This window comes from Lepidochelys kempii, chromosome 6 (assembly GCF_965140285.1).
Source record: "Lepidochelys kempii isolate rLepKem1 chromosome 6, rLepKem1.hap1, whole genome shotgun sequence".
NCBI lineage: Eukaryota > Metazoa > Chordata > Testudines > Cheloniidae > Lepidochelys > Lepidochelys kempii.
In genome coordinates, this window is record NC_136385.1 from 17170367 (window position 1) to 17187025 (window position 16659).

The 16659-nt window shown below is 51.2% G+C and overlaps 1 protein-coding gene across 1 annotated transcript; it reads left to right on the forward strand.

Moving 5' to 3' along the window:
• Positions 1-3199: 3199 nt before the first annotated feature.
• BEST1 (bestrophin 1) lies at positions 3200-16659 on the forward strand. The gene is made up of 9 exons (XM_073346968.2): positions 3200-3354; positions 5232-5326; positions 5495-5728; positions 8745-8899; positions 9556-9633; positions 12178-12330; positions 12984-13064; positions 13952-14103; positions 14659-16659. Exons 1-9 carry the CDS (start codon positions 3203-3205, stop codon positions 15878-15880), a joined length of 2322 nt encoding a protein of 773 aa, XP_073203069.1. The 5' UTR covers positions 3200-3202; the 3' UTR covers positions 15881-16659.

The following is a 16659-nucleotide window of genomic DNA, read 5'->3' on the forward strand; positions in this document are numbered from 1 at the left end:
TGTTCATTTTCCAAGAACAGCCTAGGAACAAGCTTCCTGGCAGGGATGGTTGCCAAAAGAACCAGCAAAATTGGAATTCACGAACCTGAGTCTTCATAATAAATACCTGATTCTAGGAGTTAGGCTCATCGAATCAGGGAACAGAAACAATATCACACAGGATCTATGTCCAGTCCAACTAACCAACTAAGCTTGAATTTTGACTATCATAGAGTCCTATGAGATGACACAACTTCTTGATAATGGTTCAGGGAATACATGGCATAGCAAATAAATGCTAGAACGTTGCAACAGCTCACAAGCAATTCATGGTCAGAAAAGAGGTGACACTCGTTAAATGGGTTATTTACGGTAAACTATTCACTCCTCTTTCCCCTGTGCTGCTGGAGTCACTTTCCTTCTCAACCTGGACATACACTATCATCCACCGCCTCAGCATGGCGTTGGGGCACATTCTTGCAAGAGGTGCTGTCTGCTACTCTCAGCGTGGTGTCGGGGACATGGCCTTGCTGGAGGTGCTGTCCTTCAGAACGTGGACACACACCTGCGTCCAAGCCCAGCATTAAGAGGACAGATACTATGTTGTTGCCAGTGCTGCCCTTCATGTGGGGGGATACATGCTTTTCTCCCCTGCCTGATCATTGTTCTCATTTGTCCTTAATTCCCAGAGGCCTGATGCAAAGCCCACTGAAGTCAAGGGGAATTCTTTCTCAATGTACTTAGTGCTGGGGAAAGTTGTCTGAGCAGCAGCTCTGGGCAGCAGGGACCATTTCTAGGGCCTGATCCACTGCCCTTTAAAGTCAATGGACCGAAGGCATCAGCCTTCTGCTGAGGCTGCCAACAGGGGGCCAATTCTCCTCTGCTTTGGAACATAATCCAGAGATGTCTTGGTCTTGAAACCTCCCCCAGCAGAAATGCAGAGTGAAATGTCTAATAAAATAAACACCGGAAAGCTGTAAACCGTGATGTTGAGAAACTGCAAACACTGACGTAACTGCCAGGAAGGGTAATCCTTCAAAGAAGGGGTCCACTACCCAAGAGGCTAGGAAACCTATAGTATGAGGAGAATTCAACCACAGGAAGCTTTCCTTTGCCTTCCCAGCCTTTACACTTTCTCCTTGGACAAGCTGCACTGGAGGAGGAGGACTCCCCAAAGCTGACGTGAACGGAACAGGACGGGCAAGAAGATGTGGATGGCTTCTTCCTTCCACACCACTGCCACCCACCCCCAGCCCCCACCACTTGTGCTCATCAAAGAGCCACAATTCAAGCCAGAGCATTCGTTTGTGGGTGGGATCAACACACTTTGCTGTTCTCTGATCTGTTTAAACTATCTCCACTTCGTCCTGGAGATGTGCCCAAGCCTGATTTAAAACATTTCTTAACAAACTGCCTCCCCTCATCTTCCCCTCCCTCTTCCTCTCTCTTCTCATCCTCCCCTTCTCCACCAACCTATCCCTTCCCTGTTTCTGTCTCCTGTCTCCACCTTTACCTCGCTCCTTCTTCCCCGTTCTCTTTCTGTATTATCTACCTTTCTCTCTCCCCTCAGAGCCTTCTTTCTTTCTTTTTCTTCCCTTTACCCTGTCGTCTCTTTTTCCACCTTTACACACATTCCCGGGGGCTTTCCGTCACTTCTGTGGAGTCTGCTTTCAGACCTCTTCCTCTCCAACCAGAGCTGCCAATCACCCAGGCTCTAGGTCTGCGTCCCAGTCACTGTGTCTCTGCCGGGGCAGCAGGTGTGACCCTTTCTCTCTCGTTCCTGCCTTCAAATACTTTAAGCTGGTTCTGCCACCCATCCAAGGGGCACTACAGAGCTCAAGGAATTGGTAGTGAATAGGAAGCCTTTTGCTACTAGGTCACAGGATAAACCTAGGCCAGGTCAGTTAGTGGCTGAATATTGATACCACCGAGTGGCTGCTTTGAGCTGGTCTGTGTGACAGGAGTTAGTGCTCCCAGCCCAGATCTCAGGGAACAGGTCAAAATCCACCATCGCAACTGGCTCCAATCTGCCCCCTTGTCAGCTACGTCTGAAGAGAGACCAAGGACTGAATGGAGACTGTGCTCCCTTCGTGCCCCTACAGAGGCGCTTTGGGAGGGGCACCTAGCACTGCCATTGGCCATAATCAGGGCTGTCCATCCAGCATAGTCCAGAGCACTGAATAACAGTAATGACAGAGCCCCTTCCCTGTTCCTGAGCCTCAGTTCAGCGGCTGCGAATGGCAAGAGTCAAACACCAATCCCAACACAAAGAGACCTTAGCAATGCATTGTCCTGGGAAGGGAGGAAGGGTAAAGCTGGCAAACCCTTCTCCCTCCCAGCAGCAGAATGGATTCTACTGGTAACTGTCCCAGTTACCAGTGGAAGAATCTCTCAGAGAAAAGGCCTGAACAGTCCCTTCAAGGAGACCTGGACACACCATCAGCTTCCCCCACAGCACCACTGCCCTCCGCTCTCCCTGGGACACTGACCAGACTTCTTGCTTGCAACAAAGTTTGCTCTGTTGTGGGTTAGGTTACTGGATATGGATCTTTTATGCAAGACCAATCTGATCCAGGCTTTTTGCAGTGGATCCTTTGAGGATTCCTTCGAACAAATTATGAGAAACATGGTGTATTTTAGCAAGATTCGTCTTTCCTGAGACAGCAAATCCACAAGTTCTACAGGCACCCAGATACTGAGGTGATGGGCATGGTATAAACACCTAGATAGATAGATAATGGTAAATCAGGGAAAGATAATGGTAAATCAGGCAGAGATATGTCCTTCTGAGTCTTCCACAGCCAGAGGCTACCAGTCCAGATGTTTCATTAAAGTGCCAGGGCTCAGCTCCAACCTAAACCATAGGAAATTCAACAGGCCCACCTCCAACTAGCACATATGGGCCAGCCTCACTACTTCCTGATGTTCTGGACTGTGTTTACTTTTGATGAATGGGCCGTGGCATGATTCTCTGAATTGGATTTCTGGGCCTACCTGAAATGGACTTTGGGGTGTCCCCAGGAAAAGAAGAACCTGAGTTTCTGTGCACAGCTGGGATGGACTCCTAGTTTTGCTGTTTCTGGACAGCGTCCCCACACTGCACAGAAATCCTTTACTAGCTCATCATGGGTACCCCTTGCTGTACCCCAGCCTCCTTCCACCCCCTTAGCAGGTTTCCTGATGGCCTCAGTGTCTCCATGTTTTGTTTCTCACAGGCTCTGTGATGACGGTGACGTACACAAATCGAGTAGCTGATGCCCGCCTGGGAACCTTCTCGCAGCTCCTGATCCGATGGAAAGGGAGTATCTACAAACTCCTCTACTGCGAGTTCTTCATCTTCATCACTCTCTACTTCAGCATCAGCCTCACTTACAGGTAAGCTTCCTCTTTCAACTGAGCCCTGAGAGACCCATCCAGGTTCTGCCCATTGTTCGGGCTGTGTGGGTTGGAGGAAAATGATACTGGCTACTGGGGAAAAGGAACTGGGCAAGAAATGTTCAGTTCAGGTCCGAGCCTGGTGAAGCAGTGTCAGTGATGATGCATTGCAGTGGTTCCATTTCCCAAGAACAGCCGAGACTTGCTCCCTGGATCTGCTGAGACGTGAAGAGAAGAAAGCTCTTTCCTCACTGTTCCAATATAGTTTACTACCTGACAGCTTTCCATTATCAATGGGGTTAGAGTTTCTCCCAGGTTACTCGTGAAATATACACAGGGTGACCCTTCTCCTTAGAAGAAGCCTGGATTCTCTGTGAAGGGAAAGTAAGTTATGTATGATGGTTACCCATCCTTCCAGAAAAGAGCAGTTTATGGTTAAATTAATGCAGATAAGCTGGATGTGCATATACAGGGGACATCTCCACTCCTCAGGAAGATGGTTTCTCTGGGCTTAGATAGTGGAAGTACAGAGGATAACCCCCGGAAGGGTGCTGTTGGGAAGAGATCCCTTAGATGGCACAGCCTGGCATTTCCTCTGGTGTCTCTCATGGAGCAGACAGAATGATTGGGGCTACTAGTTTGTCGTGGAGTCTGGTGCGGGAGTCATGTGTTCTGTGACTCTGTTTCTTGGAGGGAAAGTCACTCAGCTCATGCAGCTGAGCTAAGGTGTATCTAGGTGGCACTGAGGCCAAGGCAGGAAAGCAGCTCTGTATAAAGGCAGAAGCAGCTCCTTCCCAGTTTGCTACTATTAGAGTCTGAATGACAGGCATCAGAATAGAGATTACAATTAATTTAAATTCACCGGGGTGCTAAATCCAGTTCAATGGTACATTTCTGGTATCGTACAACATCTCTGTACTGGCCACTACGCCTCTCCTGGCTTGGACATTTGTGTATTGCCCATAGAGTCAGAAAGAAGGGGTCAGGCATTGCTTCTGATAGTCAGGCCTAGTGGCTGCAGCCTGGGTCACAGCTCGGCATAGGATTAGGCCTGAGCAAAGCGTGGTCCTGGAACCAAGATCTGGGGGCAGGCTGGAGTCAAAACCGAAATCAGAGTCTGTAGACAGGATCGGAACCGTAGCCAGAGTCCAGGTGCAGCCAGAGATCGAAGCTGGGTGGTCAGAGTCCAGAGACAAGACAAGCTGATACCAAAGCCGGAGTCCAGACAGGCGCCGAAGGTAGAAACTGGATAGTCAGAGTCCAAGGGCTGGGAGGGGATCCAAAGGCAGAAGAAAGGTTGGAGCAGGTCAGTGACACGGCTGAAGTGAGGCTACTGCAGGGCAAGGACAGGGTTCAGGCGGGACTGGGGCTGCAGCTGGAGTCTGGTGCACTGCGAGGCAGCAGGAGAGCTCCTGGCTGGGTAGCACTGTTACTCCGTCTGCTCTGCTCTGCACCTCTGCTGGGGTTATGGAAATACCTGAGCCTGGGGTCATCTGACGCAGTCTCTGCTACTGTATGCCTGAGGGCTGACAAACTCACTGCAGCACCTGAGCCAGCAGCCCTAGTTTGCCTCACAGCAGGCCAGGAAGTATCTCCTGAGCTGGCCACTGGGTCATTTCCTTTAGCACAGACATCTCCTAGATGGGATGGCAACATGTTTCTTGTGGTGTGTCCCCTGGGTAAGACAGAGTGGAGCTCTCTGGGACACCTCTCCTGGGTTGACAAGCGAGGTGTTTCCCATGGAACATCTCCTAGGTCAGGGAGCATAGTGGTTTCATTGGCTTTGCTCATGGACTCCCATCCACACAGGGCTGGGAAGGGTGAAGTCTCTTCTGAGCGGCTGATAGCGAGACTGTGCCTCTGGGTTTCCTTTGCAGGCTGATCCTGAATGCAAGCCAAAGGCTGATGTTTGAGAAGCTGGCTCTGTATTGCAACAGCTATGCTGAGCTGATCCCTGTGTCCTTCGTGCTGGGTAAGGAGTGTGCGGTTGGGGAGTGGGATGGTGCTTCCCTTTCCGATCCGGACAATGCGCTGCAGGCCCGTGGGATGCACCGGGGACGTAGCCAGCCACTCCTCCCCCACAGACCCTGCTCCATCAGGCAGGTGTCTGGATGGACTCATTCGGCCAATTCCGCCCTAGGTTTCTACGTGACCCTGGTGGTATCTCGCTGGTGGGGACAGTACGAGAGCATCCCATGGCCCGACCGCCTCATGAACCTGGTCTCCAGTCACGTGGACGGGCAGGACGAGTACGGGCGACTCCTGCGGCGTACCCTGATGCGCTACAGCAACCTCTGCAGCGTGCTGATCCTCCGCTCCGTCAGCACCGCTGTCTACAAGCGCTTCCCCAGCACGGAGCACATCGTGCGAGCAGGCGGGTCACCTCTCCGCCTCTAGCGCAGCTGCCAAGCCGAAGTCCTGGGAGGGCTGCCTGGGTCGCGGTGTGGGGGCAACAACTGCATGGCCCCGGGATACAGAGATACCCACTGGAACCCGCATGGCTCAGGAGGCCAGGGCGAGGGGGGCAATCTGTGAAATCCAAACTAATCTGTCTGACCCGGACAGGAAGGGCCGGGGACAGGCAATGAGCATTATGGGCACAATCCTGTAAGGTGCGAAGTGGCTGCTGGAGGTGCTGATCACCTGCCACTGAGATTTCTGGGGCGCTCCCAGCCCATCCAGGAACGGCTCCGGCTTGAGCCCTATGTCATTAGGAGAGAATGCATCTTTGAGATCGACCTAGCCAATCATGTTTTTTCCTGTTGTTTGAGCTTCGGAATAGTGCAATTGAAGGCTAGTTTCTGATCACAATGAATTTGTCCTCTACTGTGCGCATGCACGCACGTTGGTTATTGCAGGTTTGGGGCTGTGTACCTTGATTTGTTATTGCAGGGCTGTACCTGAGGACACTGGGCTGTATACACTCGCTCTTTATTGCAGGGTTCATCAGCAAGATGTAGTGGCAGGCTCTGGTTTGTTTCTGTAGTGTCACTGGGAAGAACAGGATGGCTTTCCTTCCTGCTCCCATTGACACTTTGTTATTGTAGGTTTGCTCATGAGCTGCGCTGACATGGTGAAATGCTCCCCCCACTGCAAAGGGCCAGCAGAGTCCTCTGCACTACTTGAGCCTTCAGCATGAGTCTAAGTGCTGGGGCTTGAGCAGGCCTCCTGCACTGGGGTGGATTTTGCCCAGGATCAGTCATTGTTGTGCATGATTAAGCATTGTAAGTTATGCTCATGGGGGGGGTGGCTATTGACAATTAGTGTACTGTTGGAGGAGAGGGAGGGAGTACACATTAAGAGAATAACACAGATGAAAGAAGCACATAAAGGCAAATAAAAGTTGAGTCTCTCATATCCGCAAGTCTCATAGGCATTCCTGACCTGTTTCTCAGATTGTTGCGCTCTCTGGTGGCCATTGAAGGTCATTGCTTTTCATTCAGCTTTTTAGTTTTTTACCTTGTTTTCTCTGGTTTTGTTAAATATGGTTTGTCTTTGTCAACCAGCAAATCAGCACCTTGAACATCAGGTTTACTTCAAACATAGAGCAGCTCATAGCAAAGAGAATTCTGACAGCAGCTTAGCTGCAGGTAACCCCAGACAGTAACGATGTGGTCAGAGATTTCATCTCTTTAAAGGCCTTTTGTTGATAATGATCTCCACCAGATAGGATTTGTGGTCAGAGGCCCTGGGGGTTTTTCACCTTCTTCTGCAGCGTGGGGCATTGGTCACTTGCCGGAGGATTCTCTGCACCCTGAAGTCTTTAAACCACGATTTGAGGACTTCAATAGCTCAGACATAAGTCAGGGGTTTGTTACAGGAGTTGGTGGGTGAGATTCCGTGGCCTGCGTTGTGCAGAGGTCAGACTACACGATCATAATGGTCCCTTCTGACCTTAAAGTCTGTGATTAAAGTCTATGATTCAAAGGTGCGTTCTGAGCAGCAGTTTGGAAGCCAGCAATTTGGTTGTTTTAGTTCTCGTACTGACTGTGGAACCTTGAGCAAGCCACAGCTGTCTTGTGCCTCAGTTTCCCCATCTACAATTCCTCCTATTTACCAAAAGGAATGATAATAGTTTTTATCAGGGGTGTTGCAAGGGTTATTTAGTTGTGTGGGATGTGTCCAATATTGTTAGGGGGGTGCTTCATGGGTGGGACATCTGTTATTCCTCTTCAAAAGTCATGAGTGCCTGACATGAATGACACATTCCAGAGCTAATGCATCGCACATTTGTCCCCAGTGGGTTTCCATAAAAGCCTCTTCTTACAAAGCAACAGTGAGCCCCAGCATTGAGAACAAGGAGAGAGGACGCCAGGTTTCCGGGTGTGAGTGCTCTGAGACCTAGACAGGCTTCACTAGGTACACAGGATTATTGCAGTCTGCTCCAGAGAAGTTTGTAATTACATGGCACTGACCCAGTAAATATCCTGCTCCTCTGGTGTAAACGCCTCATGCAATACCTGGTGCTTACAGATGCTTTCACTGGAAATACCCTGACTCATGGGCCCCATCCTATCAATACTCTGCCTCTTCTGGGTAATTATTCTGGAAGTTACCTGCCCTCTTAGGGTAATTGCCTCCAAATACCCTGCCTCGAGATGGACCTACCCCACAGATATTCTGCCCTTTGGAACTACTCCAGCTTGCATCACTTAGAACTACTTGGGCTACTCAAAATTATGCCAGGACTGGTTCGGCCAAAGACCAGGACAGAAGAAAGATAGCTTAAGAGCTTTCCCCCTTCTCCCCTCTGCTCCTACACAGATCACAGCTCGCTCAGACCCAGGAATAAGGGCCACCAAGTGCAACATAGGTGTAAAGAACTACCAGATCAGATGCACAGGGGATGTGGCAGCAGGAATGAGCCCCTCTCTATCAGACAGTGGGAGCCTGGCCCTTTGAACACTGACTGATTTTCCACAATGAGAGAACTCTTAGGACAATCTTAGGATGTGCAATGCTGACCTCTAGACAGGGAACACAACCGGTGTGGGAGGTTGTGTGTGTCACAGTGGAGAGCTCAGAGGTGCATGCCAAAATTTTGGAGAGGCACAATCCCCAACCACTCAGAACTCCAGTCAGGCTCTGCTGCCCTAAGGGCTCTGCCCCTGGATCCTCTCTCTCCTTGGTCCAAAGCTGGCCTGCTGATTTGCAGGGCCAGAGGCATGTGGGGACAGGCACATGAGTTTCCACAAGAGACTGGGCCAGCCTGTGAGCGGCAGAACTTCCCTGACTCCATGGGATCTCCTGATGTGTGGGTCAATTTGCTTTGCTAGGTGAACACCCACCCCTGGCTTCCCTTTCCCTGCGGGTTTTTCATGTGTCAAGGAAAGACTGGAAAGGAGAGGCCCTCATTGTCTTCCATCCCCCATCTGCTCTTGCCCATTTAGGCCTCATGACCCCAGAAGAGCACAAGAAGTTTGAGAGCCTGAACTCTCCCCACAACAAGTTCTGGATCCCCTGTGTGTGGTTCTCGAACCTGGCTGTGAAGGCACGGAACGAGGGCAGAATCCGGGATAGCGTGATGCTCCAGGGCATCCTGAACGTGAGTTCTGGAAACAGCCAGAGGGCATGTTAAGAACGAACCAGCCCTGCCCTCCTCTCTGGGTGGAGCTTCCTGCTGGTCCCCCAGGGGAGCAGGGAGGGTGAGGTGGGGCTTAGAGACTGTACCAATCACATCCGTGGTGTAACTCTATTAACTTCAATGGGAAACGTGCTCACTCATATCTATCACTCAATGGAATGGAGAAAATGGGACATTAGTCCAATGCGGTGTGGGGTCCACTAGAACAGCAATTGTCTGAGACAGCCCAGGACTCTAGACGAGGAGACGGTTGCTCTTCTCTCACCCTGCTTTACAAGGATGTAATGCCATTGACTCCAGAGGAGTTACTCCCAGTTTGCACTGGTGTGAGAGGAGAATCAGGCCCTGACTCCAGTAGAAAAAGGGTCCCTTCAGGACAAGCCAGAGGTCCCACTGGTGCTCCAGTGTGGTGGTGGGGAGGGCAGAAAGCTCAATATTTAAGAATGGGCAGAGCCCAGGAGTGACTGACCATAGAAAGTGAATCCCCTGCCCTACCTGGGAGGTATGTCCCCTTGGTGGAGGAGTCTGGAGGGGAAGGAGGATGGGAGAGTGTGAGTGTGAGGTAGCTTTTCTGTGGAGGGGAGCCATTCCTTTTTCTCTGGTGTTCCCCACTCCAGGAACTAAACACCTTGCGTAGCCAGTGTGGGCGACTCTATGGGTATGACTGGATCAGTATCCCGCTGGTCTACACTCAGGTGAGTGCAGGAGGTCTTCTGTAGCCGCTGCCACACCCAATGGCCTCTGCAAGGCGAATTACTGCAAGACACAATGTGCTGGGAAACAGGCAAGGCTCTTTAATACACATGTGGTTCTCCACATACCCACCCCTCCCCATGGACCCCTAGATATGCCCCATATCCACACATGGACCCCCCCCCCAGTGCACACCCTACATACACAAACTTACCCACACACACAAACACCAACTTATGCAGCAGACACGTGTATCCCAGCACACACGCACTGATTCCAGGCACGCACACCCACATTCCTCATCAATTCACAGACAGACAACCCATAGACAAACCTATGGTGGGTGACTCGTGTGTCCCCACACACGCCATACATATGAATGAACTCCAGACACACACACACACACACGTATACCTCCTACATATATACACCTCCAAAGCCTGCTCATCAGCCTGGAAATGCTTCAGCTTCTCCCCACTCAACAATGCTGGTACCTTAGCCCCGAGGACACTGCTCTGGGGGCACTGGAGAATGCAGTGGGAGGTGCCATCGACACTTCCGGTGTGCAGAGAAAGCTGTTTATCTGCATTGGACACAAGGCGCTCTCACCGTTCAGTAGATCTCTGGCAGCAACGCGGGGGTAGACAGCTTGGCACCAGCCCCCTGGCTTGTATAACACAGCTGCTTAGGCAAAGCTCACTCCCACTAGTGTGGTCTGCTGTGAAAGAGGAACAACTCCGGTTCCGGATGGCTGTGAAGGCAAAGGTTAGTGGGGGATTTATTCAGAGCCCTGTGCAGATCAGATTCTCCTGCAAACCAGGATCAAAGGCAAGAGAATGTCAAGGCCACAGCTGGTCACAGTGGTGTTCCACAGGAGCTCGGTCACGATGGGTGGCCATGGGATGCTTTCCTGGAGGGCACGGCACAGCGCTACACCGCCTCTGCTCACACCCTCATGCACACACACTGCACTAATGCCCTGCGCTCGCAATGTCAGCTCCACGCAGCATTCAGCTCTTCAGGGTGATGAGGCATCCACAGACAACAGGGAACTGCACAGCTCAAGCCATGTCCCAGGAGTACAGAGCGGGGATTCAGCTAATAATGGGGCATGGCCAGGGGTTGTTAATTCACCATGGATCCTTGGCTCCAGGGCCAGAATGCCGAGCCAGACCAGCCTGCTGAGGCTGCACTTTCTGGGTGGGAGGAAGGTCACGCGCTCAAGGAGGAAGAGTCTGCCCATGCAGGCTCCTCAATCATGATAACGGAAACAGTTTCTCTCTGCTTCCAGGCACCTGCAATGGGAGTTCTGCCAGAGATATCCAGCCACAGTCCCCTGACCCAGGGCCCTACTCCCCTAGACATTGTGAGCCAGACATGTCCACAAGTGCCCCTGAAGCTTTGCCATCCCGGCTTGGGTGCTTTGCTACAGGCCATGGGGTTTGTCCAGAGCAGGGTGGCAGGGCACCTGGCAGTTTTGCCAACTCACAAGTCGTGCCATATTTGTTTTTGTCCCTGAAAGCCCCAGCTTCTGGCGTCAGGAGATGGCACGAGAATCTTAGTTTGCATTCAAAAAACAAGAAGAAAGTTTCCAGCCCTCATGGTTTGTAGAGAAAAGCTTGAAAATGTGCCACAAGTGAAATCTGTAGGCTGAGAAAGCAGAAGGCAAATTAAAAATAGATGTATATAAAAACCCCTCATGGTTTAAATCAATCCCATCATTTCCGGGAGCCAGACTCATGATTCTTGAAAGTTTGGGGTTGGCAACACTGCAGATAGCACCCTGCTGGGAATTTTAGCAACCTCCAGCATTTGGGGGGCCACACTGGTATCTCTTGGTTTCCACTGAGAACCAGCCCAAGAACCAGCAACCCAACAGACCCATTGCTCCGGCAGGGAAGACAGCACTTTGCCACCCAGCTGGTGGTCTCTGCATCTGGGGCAGAGCTGGCAAGACTCCCTCAGTGTTTTGCCACCCAGCTGAGACATGGGGCACTCAGGGAAGTTTTCTGGGGGCAGGAGAGGGAGACCAGATTGCGCTTCCCAGCTCTGCAGATGATTTGTTGTGCAGCTTTGGGCAGGTCACACAAACACTTGGTGCCTTAATTTCCACATTGGCCCTCATGGGGGTGTTGTGAGGCTTCACTGCCTCTAAGACATGTGCTTTGTAGGTGGACGGTGCGGTAGAGGGGCAAAGCACTTAGCAGTGCTGTCCCTGGGTCTAGCTTGTCCCCAGAGTTATATGGTCATTGAGGGAACAGGGAAATAATTTGCAGGGGGTGGAGGGCATTTAAAAATGGCTGCAGCAGAAAGACACCTTCCTGCTGAGAGGGAGGTGGATTGGGGCAGTGCCCATCCAGAGAAGCACCCATCTTTGCCTTCTGAAACACAGTCTTAGAAAGGCCACAGGGTGAGCAGCCCTGCAGAGCTCCTCGGCAGCCTGCGGTAGTCTGGAGGGGTTGGAGGGGAATCTGAGGAAGGATGGCAAGGAAAGCAAGCTAGGAACTGAGATCTGTTTCTGACTGCATCCCCCTGCCCTTCCCCAGGTGGTCACGGTGGCCGTTTACAGCTTCTTCCTGGCCTGCCTGATTGGCCGGCAGTTCTTGGACCCAGAGAAGGGGTATCCTGGCCATGAGCTGGATCTGTTTGTGCCTGTCTTCACACTCCTGCAGTTCTTCTTCTATGCTGGCTGGTTAAAGGTGAGTCCAAGGAAACATGCCTTGACCTTCTGGGAGCCTTCTTTCCCCAACATGGGAAGCCTGGAATTGATTCCAGACCCAGGCAGGAGTTTCTCAGATCGCTCTGGGGGACATCCCACTGTCCGAGTGATCCAGCACTGCCATACAACAGGCTCACATTCAAGTCCCAGTGCTTAGCTTTCTCCATCTAGGCCAGCAGAGGTGAGGGCACTGCCAGGGTCTTCCCTGTATCTGAGTGCACCTCCTTGCAGGAGATCTGGATTCACATCCTAAGCCAAGGGACCTATCACTGGGGCCTGACCAGCTGGTGAGTGCTCTGAGACAGTGGGCTTCATTGGCCCTGAGGAGAATTTTTCTGTGGCCATCCCTCTGGCTGAATCCAGGAGTTACAGTGACTGACTGAGGGAAGGCCTCCTCAGCTGCAAGGCTAATGGAGTGTAACACAGCAAACACACATTAGCACTAACTGTCCCAGAAGCCACAGGGCAGCTAATCTTCCCTTTTCAACTCCCTCACTGCTGCTGATTGGAAGAAGAAATGTAGCTGAAAGGTACTTCCCAGGCCTAGTGCTGGAGCACAGGGTCCCAGTGGCCCTGCAGGTTGCTCCCTCGGGAAGGGGGTTTGAACCCTTGCCATGTGCTCTCAATGCGCAGGTGGCTGAACAGCTCATCAACCCATTCGGAGAGGATGATGACGATTTTGAAACCAACTGGCTCATCGACAGGAACCTGCAGGTAACGGTGGGACCTGATCCCACACGGCAGGACCATCAGAGATGAGAGCGGAGATAGGGTAGCACCCAGGGACTGAGTAGACTCATGGCTCCAGGTCTCCAAACACAAGGAGAGAGGTCACGTGGCACCTCTTCTCTATCATCCCTGGTTCCTGCTCTGCGCTGCAGACAGCATAACATTAGGGCAGGGCACTGAGTGTCGGGGGCGGGGGGTCTGCATGCTTGATGAAGCAGCCCGGCTCCTTGTTCCCCCAGTAGCCGAGGAACCAGCCCACGTGCATGGAAGATTATGGGACAAGATCTGCCACACCACTGAGCATATGACTTTCTGCATATGCTGCTCCAGCTACATGATGGCTGGCGAAAGCACGAGAGGGGCTGTGTCCCTGCATGCTCCTCCTGTGTCCTTCTCTATCCAGCCCGTGCTCATGTTTAAGGCTTTACGTGACTTGTCTATGTCTCACTGCACTCCCACTGCTGCATTGTGCTGTGCCATTCTGGCCCCTTCTCCCCTCAATGACCTTGTGCCTTTTCCACACAGATTCTTGGGCCTAGAACAGTCTCCCTCCGACTGGGGACCAAGCAACAAACTCCACCTTCTTATCCCTCCTAAAATACACCGTTCCGTACTCCAAATAGTGACTCCCTCACTTTCCCCTTCGCTCCAATTTAAACAACGTTGTATACATAAAGAACAACCCTAGTAACTAACAATCCATGTACCAAACCCAGCTGCTTATTCATTGGGTGCTTTCCTGTTGCACCCCTTCCCTAGTCAGATTGCAAACTCTTTGGGGAGGAGAATTTGTTCTCTTAAATGAAGGTACTGCACCATGCACAGTGATAATTTTACCCCCTTGAGTCTGACATTCCCATCATCCCCTGCAGGTCTCCCTTCTCGCTGTGGATGACATGCACCAGGATCTGCCCTTCATGGAGAAGGACCTGTACTGGAACGAGTCCTACCCCCAGCCACCCTACACCGCAGCCACTGCTGAATATAAGCGAACATCATTTCTTGGCTCAACCTTTGACATTAGGTGAGTGAAGCTTTCCTGCCACATGAAATTACCAATGGAGGCCAGATTTACACCCCATCCCAAGGCCACAGTGTGTTGAATTATCTCTGGACTTTACCAATGCTCTTCTAGGAAGGCAGCAGTTCTTCCCTGGCCACAAATGTCCCCCCGCTGGAGTTCAGTGTTTCTCAAATCTTCCTTTCCATGTGAAATCATGGTAAGAGATTGTGGCTATATAGCCCAGAGAGAGAGAGATTTAACTTCCTTAGTCAAAACATGTGTGTGTTTGCATCACTTTGTGTGTAATGATGCCTCTGCCTGTCTCCAACACGAGTGGCCACAACAATGTGCCTTTTACTGCTCCCCATAGCAATACAGAGGAAGACATCAGGGGCTGAGGTTTGCCAGTGCTTGCCCTGTGCTGCAATCCTCCCCCCTAAGCTTCACTGATCTCCACTCACTGTTCTAGTGGAAGGCAAAAGTCCATTCAGCAAGGTCCTTCCTACACTCTCTGGAGGAAAATTCCATCCAGAATTCATATCACTGTACATAACAGCCTGTTTTGCCTCTTCCCAGCATGCAGAAAGAAGAGATGGAATTTCAGCCGCTGGAGCAAATTAAAGAGAACGAGGAGGCGAACCACTCTACACCACTGCTGGGACATCTGGGCCGCCTGCTGGGGGTCCAGTCACCGAGTTTCTCCAGGTCATCCTCCCGGATGAACCTGCCACGCAAGAGGAATGACCCCTTGTCCCCCTTCCCTCATTACTTGTACCAGGATGTAGGGAAATCTGGAAGCCCCTGCAGTGCCAATCAGCAAAAGGGAGACTCCTCCCACCCAGGCTCCAGTTCACATGAGCAATGGGACAATGAAGACGGAAAACTGAGAGAGTTTGATGCCTTCATGTCAACCCCCTTCTTTGAGAGACCTGGCTTTTATAGCGCTCCACAGACACCAATCAGCTCCATCCCGCTGATCTTCCCATCCAGGCGCCCAGGACGCAAGAAGCCCCCTGCTCTCTCCAGCATTGTGGCCTGTTCGACTTCAATGAGAGACAACTTTGCCAACCTGTCACCTTCCAGGGCTACTGATGTGGACAAAAGCCAGAGCTCCCTTGGTTCTGCAGTTAAGGAAACTTTTGTTTGGCCAGGAGAGCGAGAAAAAGCCCCAGACTCCCTGGTGGTGACAGTAGAGGAAGGAGAGAATAACACGTTGAACAATAAAATGAATGAGGTTGCCCCTGTTAGGAGCCCAGGGCTTCAATCAATAGTATCGGAAAGCCCCAAGTTTCCCTTCCTAGCAGAGGCCCCAGACCATGAAAAACAGGGCAGCTTCAAGAGCTTGAAGAGTCTGAAAGGCCGCCGACATCCCTGGCAAACTCTAGAGAACGTGACACCAGCAGCCACCCCAAACTCGGATAATCATAGCAACTTTCATACTCCCAGCATGAGAACCCCTGGTGGCAGTGGGCCCCTCTTCTTTTCATTCACCCCTGTGACATCCCCAGTGCTGGAGAGGTCGCGTTTAGGGAACTCAGGCACTGTTCCTAGTCCAAGCTCAGATGATACATCCAGTGCTCCAGTCCAGGCTTCCATAGAGGTTTCTGGGACTGGAAGAGAGACAGGAAATGGAAATGCTAGTGCTCATCACACTGAGGAACAGAGAAGAGCAGAGAGTCCCTCACCTAATGACTCCGGTATCTCCTTAGCAGAGGGTGACTACGTGGGACTGATGGAGGTGATCATGGAAGCCAGTGAGAACGTGTCTGATGAAGGGAAGGTGGATAGATACAGCTAAATGAAGAGACCAGTTGATTCCTTCTGACTGCTGAGATACCCACCCTGTTAAGAATACTGCAGTGTCTTTACACCAAACAATATTGGTGCTCAAGACATATAGAGCTTCTACAAAGAGGCAATACAACTATACCAGCCATGTACTGCCAAAGGGTGAAGCTTCAGTACCTGATGGCCTGAACTTGTTCCCAGCGTGAGTTTACTAGCGATGAACATGGTGCAATAAAGCATACAAGAACAGTTCATGGAACTTCAGTGTCACACCTTTGGGAATACCTATACAATTAAAGCAAAAAATTTTATAAAATTCTTCATAAATTGCAAGTACCTGAGAATGGAGCAACATAGGCCACCAGCCGTTTGGCAACTTGGGCACAGACACAGATTAACTCAGAAGCCTGTTTCCTAAATATGCCTGGAATGTTGACCCATCTTACAAAACCACACCACCACTCAGCTGGTGTCTGGTGACTCGCTGGTGTCTTCCACAAGAGACCCAATAACAAGTGCAGGGGGATATTTGTAAACATTAGAAATGTGGTAAAGTTTGGGGAGGAAGAGAGGAGGAAAGGGCTGAATAGCTATGGGGCAGGTGATTTCATTAGACTGGAGGTAGCTGATTGTGTCTAGGATTTGACTCAGAGGAGATGAGCATAACAAAGCTTAGTATTGCTTGCACAGTCCAACTGTTTCTCCACCCCTGAAGTATTTTGCCCCTCCTCTACTTCCCCACACCAATTAATCCAAGTGCTTTGAGGAGTGTGTTAGCACTCTTGTTTT